Here is a 12,500-nt window from a genome sequence, read left to right as displayed (position 1 = left end):
TTTCAGTTCAGAAACACCAGAAAATGCCAAACAATGTTATATATTGAAAAGAGAGTCTGGAAAATTGTTTATCACAGAAAATTTCTCAAAAGAGAGACATCGCATTTATGAATTATATGTCGAGGCCAAAGATGGAGGGAATCCATCCTTAAATTCCTTTGCCATTGTACGGGTGAATGTTCTCAATGAAAAGAACCATGCTCCTGAAATTGATATAAATTTTGTGTCTGAATTGAAGAAGGACACTGCAGCTATTTACGAAGGAACAAAAGTGGGCAGTTATCTAGCTTATGTGAATGTGGTGGACAATGATGTTGGTGCAAATGGAGAAGTGAGTTGTAAATTAGAACATGATAAAGTTGTCCTCTCACATTTAGGATCAAAGGAATACAAGATTACTCTGAAGAAATCACTTGACAGAGAAACATTAGACCATTTTAACATGAGAATTGTGTGTGAAGACAATGGAAGCCCTGCTTTGAAGACAGAGAGAAAGATTTCAATCCAAGTAATGGACGTGAATGATGTGCAACCACAATTTACCAAAGATACATTCCACTTCCTCACCTACGAGAATGGTAAAGCAAACTTTCCTATAGGTTTTATTAATGCCACTGACCCAGACCTGGGAAGTGCTGGTCAACTGACGTTCTCACTGTTGAGCAAAGACAGAAATAACATACCGTTCCAGGTGAGCGATTATGGTTTTATTACCAGCAACATACCATTGGACAGAGAAGAAGAAGACATGTATAAGTTTGAGGTTTTTGTCAAAGACAATGGTAAACCATCGTTGAATAACACAGCGAATGTTGTTGTTGAGGTTTTAGACAGAAACGACAATGATCCGTATTTCATCTACCCTACAACTGACCTTTTCCATATCAATGTCCACTACCATCCGCAAAGTACCAATGCCATCACTGTGATTAGAGCGTCTGATAGAGACAGTCATTTGAATGCGTTCCTCAAGTATGGAATACTTGACGGTAACAATAAACGCTTGTTTACACTGAACTCTTTAACTGGTCAAATGTCTTTCTCGCGTGCACCTCATCTCAATGATGCTGGCTCATACGAACTGGTGCTTGTGGTGAAGGATTCTGGTAGCCCAGTGTTGTCAGCCACAACTACTGTGTCTTTGTCGTTAAGGGTCACTAACAAGACATCAGCACAGATGCCGGCTGTCCCCTTAGAGAAGAACAGAACACTGGACGTACCGTTATTAATTATCCTTGTAGTAGCAGCTGTAATAGTATCTGTGGTGATTGTAGTGTCGATCACACTGTGTATTGTGAAATGTAGCAGTGGTCAGTCTCGCTCGGCCAAGAGCACTAGGAAAGGTGTTAATCGGTCAGCTATATGTAACAGAATTGATCAACCTTTACCGTGTCAGAGCAGCAGTATTCCTGGTACCCCAGTGAGGTACTCTTCTGAGATGAATAATAGAAACATGCCATTTGTGGAATGTAAGGAAGATTTTTACCCGCAGTATGAGTCTCAGATTGATTGGTCAAACACGGGTACCCTGGAGAAGAGTCCACCCACCACAATATTGGTAAGTTGCATTATATATTATAATTTAATGTATATTTATGTAAACCTGTGTATATTTGTGTATGTGAGTATGTACATATATATAAATGATAAAAAGTCAGGAGATATGAGAGATGAATATATTTGACCACTTGACATCCTTATTGCTGCAGTTATTTTTATATACTGCACCTTAAATTATATTTTATGAAGATTAATATTTCCAGAATTGTGTGAACAGGTTTTCACTGTATCCTGTGCTTTCTTTTATTTGTGTTTGTAAGTAGTCATTGGTGAAGGCTTTAGGGGTCTCTGCTCCTGGAATCTGTTCCAGCTTGAGGTGAGGTGTGTAGATTGCACATGGGTTACAACTGTGTGCAATAATTTCAGCAGATTAAGATAAAACAGAACCTTGCCTGAGATCAAATCATTTGACACAACAACAAATAAAGCAACAATTATCAAGGAGTGTTTTGGTTCTTTATTATATTCCGTCTTTCAGTATAAAACCATTTTATTATTTTATGCTTCACCTATCATCCTTTTAGGGTTGATAAAGGAAGTACCAGTCAGGTGCTGGGGTGGGTGTAATGGCCTAAAATCCCACCCCACCCATAGCATGGCTGGCCTTGAAGTAAAATTTGACAGAATTATTTTAGACGCTGAAACGAACTCGATTTTGAATCATACTTATAGAGACGAAGTGACGGCTGTGTGTTTAAGGGGTTTGTTGTGCAATCATGTGGTTCTGAGTTCAATCTCACAGTGTGGTAACGTGTTTTTTTACAACAGTGCTCCAGTATGGCCAGAATCTAATGACTGAAACGCGTAAAAGGCTAAAATAATCTAAGAATACATAGTAGAAGGACTTTTACAATAGTTTCTGAAACATTTTAATAGGATCTATTGCTGCTTCTTACCCTCAAGATGGGGTCAGTAAAGAATACTAAACCACATGGAACTGAAGGAGCAGTGAGGGAAGGGTCCACATATTTTGGTATCATTGCATTTAAAAAAAATTTAAAACCATTCTTTCTTTTGTTTTTAAAACCATTTTATCCATGTGTATGAAACCATTCTATCTTTCTATATAAAACTCTTTTATTCATATATGGAAACTCAATCTTTTTGTAGTTAACCATTTCGTCTTTCAGTCTGAAAACAATTCCATTTTTCTCTTCCTCTTTCAGTTACCAACTCGAGTCAAAAGATAATAGGTAAACCACAGCACCAAATGACCAACTTCATTCTCCATTACTTAATTCTCTTATTTTGTCAACACTTCTTCCATCATTCCTGCAACACTTTTCACCAAATTGCCTAATTAACTTGTTTTAATCATTTATTTTTTATTTATATTGCTTTTTTTTTTCAATTTTTTACCTTAATTATTCATTTTTCTTCCAATTATTTTTTCTGTTTATTTTTTTAATATTTTTTACACAAAAAGTTATACAAGAGGAATTTCCTTGGATGCTCTCAGGTTATTTGGCTTAGAAAACCATTCCAGAATCTCCACAGAAATTGAAAAAATTTGCATAAATGGGATGAAAGAGAGATTGCTTCCTGTATTGGTGTATGTGTGTGTGTTTGTACATGCATTTGTGTGTAAATGTATATGAATATATATGTATAATATATATCATATATTTGTATAAACGCATATATATATTCATAAACTCATATATAAACTTAAAAATCAGGCATTAAGTGATCATTTATACACACATGTATGAACATGTGTGTACATGGATACCCATTAAACATATATAACAGGCATATATACACTGCATACCAGTATGCTACACACACACACACACAGACCTACATAGTTGAATATAAACACACTGAAGTGTTATAGACTACACAACAGATCATATTATATACACCCCTCTATTTTATACCCTTCACATGGTCATCATTCCAGAATAATGCATAGGAGGATGAGAAGGCCTTCATGCTTCTGTTAGTTGATCAGTAAGGATAACATGGATTCTAGCCAGGATTGTCAATGCTTTACCTATTCTCTTCAGTTCGTCTCAGAGTACGGGGAGTAATAGAGAACAGGGATCAATAGAGTACAGGGAGTAATAGAGAACAGGGATCAATAGAGTACAGGGAGTAATAGAGAACAGGGATCAATAGAGTACAGGGAGTAATAGAGAACAGGGATCAATAGAGTACAGGGAGTAATAGAGAACAGGGAGTAGGCTGCAGTTTGTGTTTGGAGTTGTGTGTCCAATGCTCTCTACTACAATATATTGACAGGAGTATCTGTAATGCAAGATATATGGATGTGTAGATGAGTATATGTATGCATGTGTGTGTGGATGGAGGATGTATGAATGTATGTGTATATGTATGCATGGGTGAATGTATAGGTTGGTGCACGTGTATTTATGGATGTGTATTCACATGCATGTATGTGTGTATATGTACTTGTATGTGTATGTATGTACTTTAGTGTATATGTATGTGTATGTATGGTTATCTTTGAATACATGTAAGTATGTATGTTTGAATGTATATGATCTTATGTATGTATGAATGTATATGAGCTTATGTATGTACATGTGTATATATGTATGCGTGTCTATGCAAGAATGTATGTGTGTTTAAGTATGCATGTATGTATATATGTATGTATGTGTTTATGCATAACCAAATGACTGACTGAGTGAATGTATAAAAGTTAATGTGCTTAGGAAGAGAGAAAATCCGTTCTACATACATACGCACCTATTCATATAGACACGCATACATACATGTGTACACACACGCATACATACATTCATACGAACATACATACCTACCTACTTACATGCATTCAAACATAACCATGCATACATACACATACAGCCATATGCACATATGTAGACATATGTATGTATGCATTCACCCATACACATACGTGTGTGTGTGTGTATAAGATTCCTACAAAGCTGAGTGTGTCTGTGAGTTCCTCCACAGACCTCATGTTTCTTCTGCTTCATCACTCACACTCGTCTTTGAATAAATCTTATTCCACGCCAGTTCATCATTTTAACGACTGCTTGCCACATCATTGCACGCACACACACCTATACACCCAGTTCGTTATCTAGCTATGTATGTATGTATGTATGTATGTATGTATGTATGTACGCCTGTACGTATGTATCAATACACACATGTGTGTGTCTAAATATGTATGTATGTACATACATATACACATATATGTACACATATATGTATACATGTGTGTTATATATATATATATATATATATATATATATATATATATAAACAATAAACAAAATCGAACACACATACACAAGATGTGTTGTGTTATATATATATATATATATATATATATATATATATATATATATATATATATATATATATATATATATATACGTACATGAACTTAATAGGGAAACAAAATAATAGGGAGGATAGATATAGTAAAGAAACCTAGAAAGAGAAAAATAGGAAGTGAAATAGATATAGTGAGATAATGAGAGAGAGAGAGAGAGAGAGAGAGAGAGAGAGAGAGAGAGGGAGAGAGGGAAATGAGAAAGAAAGAGATTGTGATAAATCTATGATGAAACAAGTGCAACATCATCAACAAATAAGCTGCAACAGTTTATCAAAGGATAAATACATATGGATGGGTGTGTGTGTAAGTATTTATATATATATTTATGTATATACACACACACACATAGATATATACATATATACAAATATATATATATATATATGTGTATGTGCAGAAATCAATGTATTATCTGTTTTTATTGAACTGTTTTCTATTGATTGATTGATTCCAATATCTAAGATTTTTTGTACAGATCGGTGATAACAATCAGATTGATCTGTTCGAATTTTATTGCCCACGTTGCTTCATTAATCGATCAAAATAATTGGTTACGTTTACGATTTGTCTTTTTCCTTTTAAAAAAGAAAATATCTATAATGAATAAAGAAACAAATACTTACAAAAAAAGAACAATTAGGAAAAAACACCACTGCAACCACCACCACCACCAAGAACAACAACAAAATTAAATGCTTACATCGACAAGAATTGTGTATATATATATATATATATATATATATATATATATGAATTTATGTATATCTATGTACATATATATATATATTAATAACAAAATTATGAAATATCTGCCGAAATTGATCTTTATATCTGGCGTAATAAATGTCTGCGTGTTGTCTGCTTTCAATACCCTCCCCCACACACTGGAACCTATTTTATCAACTATCTCTACAAGCTAGAGACAGACTTACCTTTCCTTCGGATATTTTGTAAAATTTCCGTGTATATGGATTTTAAAAAGAAAATGGAAAAAAAAAAATTAAAATTGGTCTTAATACAGAAAAATAATTGATAATTATTAAAAAGGTTGCCTTTCATATCATATATTATAAAATATATACATACATACACACATATATGCATTTGCATATATATGTATGTATATGTATGTATATGTGAATGGATGTATGCATGTATGTTTATGTATGTATATATATATGTGTGTATATATATATATTTCCTATATGAATGTGTGTTTACACTTATTGACTTTCTCCTGAACTTTCAAAAATTAAAATTAATTCAATGAAATTTAATAAACACTCTGTCACAAACAAAATTTAAAATTATACATACTGGATGTTAAAAAAAAAATATCTGCGCAATATTATTATGGTAAGTAATAACTCTCTCAAGATGTATGTGTGTGTATATATATATATATATACATACACAAACATATATATATATATATATATATATATATATATATATATATATATATATATATATATATATATATATATATATATATATAAAATATATATATACTCATACACAGATATGTGTATATATACATATATGTACACACACATGCATACACATACATATACATATATATTTGTATATATATGCTAGTATGGGCATGTATGTATACATCACTGTTTCAAGCTATTTCTATGACATTGTTAACTTTCTACACGTCCACATACATTGCTTATAATCATTGTCATAATGTATATATACATTTTATACCCAGCTCCCTGTTATATATATATATATATTGTACAAACACAGAGAAAAAAAAAAGGCGGGCAATGTATTCCTGCCCTCTCTTCTACAGAACCAGACATAAACCAAGAAGGGAGCCTCTACATGGTTATTCAAATTGCTAGAAATAGCAGCTAAATCTCCCTCAGTCACATCCCATCATCTCAGACAAAATGACCACATTGCACAATGTAAGAGCGGATGTACAAAAAAGATAAATGCTCATTGCTAGAAAGCCTTTTGGTCTGATGTCTGCTTGTTCAGGGCTGACCTGTTGCTAAGCAACAACAATAACACCACCACCAACACCAGCAACAAACCCAAAAGGTTGACTGGAGCTGGAGATATTTGCAGCAGGATCAATAACAACAACAACAACAACAACAGTTACAGCCTCTGATCCACATCTCTACTGCCACATGTTGCTACTTGATTATCATGGATGATAGAACGGAGGTAGGTCAGGTTTATTGATATAATTTATCTTTAATGTAACAAATCATTTATTCTCTTACCTTCTCTCTCTCTCTCTCTCTCTCTCTGACACACACTGTCTCTATCTATCCATCTGTCTGTCTCTCTATCTATCTATCTATCATTGCTATTATGTTAAACTGTTGTATTTCTCAATTTGATCAAATGCTTGCAATAGCCGGTTCTTTTGCTCAAACTATCGTATCTCCAGATTCTTCGGATGAAAATTGTCAGACTGTAGTAGAACGGTTTAGCATTTTTCAAACGTGTAGTAAGTCCTACATATGACAGTTTTGCAAAAATATTTCTTTCTGAAAATATCATACATGCATGGAATTACGATTTTATGCACTCAACAAAGTATTATTGTTAAGCTGAAACTGTTGCTAATGTAAAAAGAAATGGAATGGTGAATCTATTTTTTCATTTTCTGAAAAAGCAACATTTTGGACTCACGACACTTTTGCATAATAGCAACGATGTATGTATCTTTTTTATTAATATTGAACAGAAACAACAGAATAACTCAAGGTCTGAAAGTTTCATGCATTGGCACTTATTAAACTAGTGATATATATATACATGTATATACATATATATATATATATACACATCACATATATATAAAATGATGTGCTGCTGGGAATGGCTTCAACAAAAAATTATTTTATATAGCCAAGATCCACCCAGCACACAACAAGGTGGAACTAATAATAAATTAACCTGGTTTTCATGAATCATAATGTAGAGACCATCACAAATATAGGTAAGAATTCTTTAACATTACTTTCAAACTACACACCACATAGAGCATAAGCTGTTCAACTCACCCAATGTTAAACTTAGTCATTCATGTATAGACAACATAGCCTCTAAGTCAAAGACTGCAACAACCATCCAGATCCTAGACAGTCACCATAATCCAGCTTGCAACAGTTAAAATCCTTGCTTCTCTAAGTCTTATTTCAAGTGGCCAAAACTGAGGATAGTTTTAAGAAGAATTATAAGGGCTTCACAGATAGCACTTTCAAGGTCTACTTTCTTCAATAGCTTCAACCATTCAGGCTAAAGAATGGGGAAAATGCCACTCTTCTGTTACAATTCATTAAGAAAGTTAGGGACTAGGGAATAACATGTCTTCCTTCGATGAAGCTAAGCCAGATTCTGCCTAATTGAAGAATTCCACATTTTGAATCTATGTGCAATGTCTCTTAATTAGAAATCAGATGAATTGTCCCATTATTGCTACTGACAGAAGTTCCTTTCAGAACTCTTCCAAAATGTTCAGATGTCCTAATGTCACAACTCAAAGAAATTACGGTGTGGGCAGTTTTGCTTAATCGGTCTGAGAGCGCTAAGAAATTACTTCTAAAACGGTTTTCTCATTGCAGAGTAATTGCCCTTGAAGGCAAACATTGGGAGTTGCTTCTCTTCTTCATACACACCTTCAACAATATCATTAATCTTCACCAATGGAAACTGAGATTAATTTTAAGTATAGGGAGATCGAGTTTACTATGTATACATATATGTAAATAGCATCATCATCATCGTTTAATGTCCTTTTCCCATGTTGGCATAGCTTAGATGGTTTTACAGGAGCTGTTAAGCTGTGCCAGGCTTCAGTCCACAACTCATGGTCTTTTTTACAGGTGAACTAGTCAAAAGAAATTGGACTTACTGATGACCAATCTAATGGATCTGCTTCATCTATGACCTTATGAACTTATCAGCTAATTCACTGTGGCTGGGATACCTAAAAATGTTAAAATATTAAGCTTATTAGTATTACACCATGCAGCAGCTTAGGTTATTCCATTATTATCTCTGACATTCCTCAGGCTGAGCCAAGATTTCCTACTCCTGGTGGACAAGGGTGTTTCGCACTACAGATCTCTGAGCAGAGGGACAGAGATTCAGGTCTTTGGTCCTCCCTGTCTTGTTCTATAGTTGTGAGACTTGGACACTGCCCAGGGCCTTAGGAGCTGCCTGAACTCGTTTGATACCAAAATATGCTTGGCAGGATCGTGGCTACCAGCCAACAACTCTACTCAGAAACTGGAATGTGTCCTGTTACTTGTATGATTCCAGCTGAGATTGTTTGGCCATTTTGCTCAATGTTCTGAATAAGACCCTGCTGTCTGTGTTCACTTCACTGAGGATCCAGCTGGGTTTACAGCTCATGTTGGTTGGTCACATGCCACATGTTCAAGGCAGGTGAGGAGGTATTTCATGGAAATGAGGACAGACTGGGACACTGCTCAGCAGGTTGCCCAAGAAGACCTGGGAATATACTGGAATGCAGGAATGCACTGCAATTGTGCATGCCCCCACATCTGACCTCTAATATTCCTGAACACCTGGTAGAATTATTACCATAACAGACAAAATACTTAGCAGCGATTCTTCTGGCTATTTATGTTCTGGATACAAATGTTGCCAAAGGAGACTTTGTCTTTCATTCTTTCAAGGTTGATAAAATAAGTACCAGCTGCATACTGGGGTCAGGTTGATGTAATTGACTTCCTCCCCCCACCCTCAAAACTGCTGGCTTTCTCTCAAAAATTAGAAAGCATTATTTTCTCTAACTCCTATATTCCAAAACGTGTTATCAGATACTTGTAGATAGTATGTTCCATCTGTAGAATATTATGGGTTTTGTTATACACCTTGAGCCTAACTTCCTATGTGCAACAAGATAATCATATTTAGAAGAGGAAATACTCAATGTCTTTCCATTGTTGGTGCCATTTAAAGCATCCACATACATACACATATATCGACACACACACACACATTATCAGTCTAATCTGTTTCTTTTTTTACCTTTTTCCAGAGATGACCTCACAGCTGAACCCATCTGACCCAACTCTACAAATCTTATATTCTCAAATGTGTTCCCTACACCTTTATTTAGGGAACATTGCAGCTGACTTCTCACTAAGCAATAATGTTGAGTTCCAGGGTTCAAATCTTGGTACATCTCACCAATTTCACCATCAACATGGACAGACACATCATACCCTTCTTTGCTCAATGAAACAGTATTATGAACTCCCAGTCCCCACCTCCCCACCTCATGCTTTTGTGCCTCACTTCCATCTCTTAACAACAACACTAATGCTTTAAATAAATATGTCACTAAAACTTGGAAGCTGTGTGCTGATCAGAAGAGGTTTTTTGAACAACTTTCCTCTCCCCTGTCTGTACATTTAAAGGAGATTTCTTTTTTCCACTATGGTCAAGGATTCTGGTAGCCCAGTGTTGTCAGCCACAACTACTGTGTCTTTGTCGTTAAGGGTCACTAACAAGACATCAGCACAGATGCCGGCTGTCCACTTAGAGAAGAACAGAACACTGGACGTACCGTTATTAATTATCCTTGTAGTAGCGGCTGTAATAGTATCTGTGGTGATTGTAGTGTCGATCACACTGTGTATTGTGAAATGTAGCAGTGGTCAGTCTCGCTCGGCCAAGAGCACTAGGAAAGGTGTTAATCGGTCAGCTATATGTAACAGAATTGATCAACCATTACCGTGTCAGAGCAGCAGTATTCCTGGTACCCCAGTGAGGTACTCTTCTGAGATGAATAATAGAAACATGCCATTTGTGGAATGTAAGGAAGATTTTTACCTGCAGTTTGAAACACAACATGTGCCCTGCAAGCAAAGATATCTAGTTGTGACAGAGGTCAATGTAGGCCAACACAGGTCAATGTAGGCCAACACAGGTCAATGTAGGCCAACACAGGTATGCCAGAAGAAAAGAGACCCAGTTATGACAGAGGTAAATATTCATGAAATATTTCAAATCTCTTCATTTTATTCATTTAATGTTGCCATTTCTGTGTTGAAGTAGAATCTCTTCCCTTACGTCCTACTGCATTTTAGCCTACCCTTATGTTAACCCAAATAATGTTTATGTTACCCCATACTATTTTACTGTTACCCTATGCTGGTTTTATGTTATTCCATACATTCTTACTGTCAGTCCAGTCTGACTGTTATGTTAACCCGATTTTCATTATCCCACATTAGATTTCTTTGACTATTTTGCACTTGTGCCATTTCATGTAAACTTGTAATCCTATTGATGTATATATGTTCTCTTTAATCATATATATATATATATATATATATATATATATATATATATATATATACAGACATATATATATATGTGTGTATATGTATACACATATCAGAAGCGACTCCAGGTCATCAGCATCACTTGGGCTCACAGACTTCGCATAAGACACGTGTATAAAAGGCGGTAAGAGACATGACACACACTGCAGACTTACATGTGCCCTGATAATTTAACAATAAGACATAAATATAGTTTTAATATGTCTTTCTCCATTTCTAAGTTAAGGGTAAAACACAACAGATCTTTAAACACAGATGCACGGAAGAACAGCAATCAAATAACGACAGTAGGGTGCACACCAAACATCACCTATCTGACTGTCACCTGTACTCTTGACAAGAGATGCCAGTTAGTCTTCTACACCTCTTGACAAGAGATGCCAGTTAGTCTTCTACACCTGCCAGGCTCATTTGTATTAACTCGAGTTGCTGGATAATTTTTAATTCCTTTAAGAATATTGTAGAAAGAAAACTTTTCATAGATTGCAATTTAAATCCTAATCTCAAAAGAAATTTATTGTTTTAGGAAAAAACTGAATTTGAATTACTTATAATTTTTACAATTATAGGTAACAACTTGGGCTGTAAATTCTGATCCTGAGTCAGGCACAGGTGAATGATGTTGAGGGAACGTCTGCTATGAATATTTTTTGATACAGGGCACCTCTAAGATGACCGCCAGAGGCTGAATGAAAATAAATGAACTGCGACCAGGCTCAATAAAAGGAGCCCAAGTTATTGGCTACAGTTATATACTTGAAGTCAGTTTTGGCAGAGATTAAATCAGCTTCCAAATACACATACACGTTCACTTCACAAAATTTATACTAAGGCTAAGCCCAAACAGCCCAAGTGCTGGAGTCACCACCGATACACATGTGTATATATATATATATATATATATATATATATATATATATATATATATATATATATATGTATGTATGTATGTATGTGTATGCATGCATGTATATGTGTATATGTGTGTGCATGTACGTATTTATATGTACATATATATATATATATATGTATTATATATATATATATATATGTGTGTGTATATCCTCTTTAATATTTCAGGTATCAACTGAACCAAAGCAATCTCTTCTACTCGACACACACTGCAACACAGGACACATTCTAAATATTAATAAATTAAGATTTAGATGCAGGTATATGTAAGCAACACATGTGCATGTAAATGAAAATACACACACATGCTCATTTACACTTGCATACACACACTAACA

The 12,500-nt window shown here is 34.8% G+C and overlaps 1 protein-coding gene and 1 long non-coding RNA gene across 2 annotated transcripts in view; both read left to right on the top strand.

The window, feature by feature from the left end:
• The window catches only part of LOC106870875 (protocadherin gamma-B6), a 10,863-nt gene extending 5,265 nt beyond the window's left edge, over window positions 1–5,598 (top strand). Inside the window, exons 2-3 of the mRNA XM_089362142.1 lie at window positions 1–1,558; window positions 2,727–5,598. The exon at window positions 1–1,558 is cut by the window's left edge and continues 897 nt beyond it. Coding sequence (XP_089218268.1) covers window positions 1–1,558; window positions 2,727–2,750 — 1,582 coding nt within the window. The 3' untranslated portion in view covers window positions 2,751–5,598. The remainder of the gene's footprint in view (window positions 1,559–2,726) is intronic.
• A 950-nt stretch (window positions 5,599–6,548) lies between these two features.
• Window positions 6,549–12,500, top strand: part of LOC149132556 (uncharacterized) — a 7,736-nt gene continuing 1,784 nt past the window's right edge. The window contains exons 1-2 of the long non-coding RNA XR_016244185.1: window positions 6,549–7,084; window positions 9,939–10,888. This is a non-coding gene — a long non-coding RNA (uncharacterized LOC149132556). The remainder of the gene's footprint in view (window positions 7,085–9,938; window positions 10,889–12,500) is intronic.

Source organism: Octopus bimaculoides, chromosome 14, assembly GCF_046866305.1.
Source record: "Octopus bimaculoides isolate indiv1 chromosome 14, ASM4686630v1, whole genome shotgun sequence".
NCBI lineage: Eukaryota > Metazoa > Mollusca > Cephalopoda > Octopoda > Octopodidae > Octopus > Octopus bimaculoides.
The sequence above is the reverse complement of the archived record's forward strand: the minus strand, read 5'-3'. Positions and strand labels throughout refer to the sequence as shown.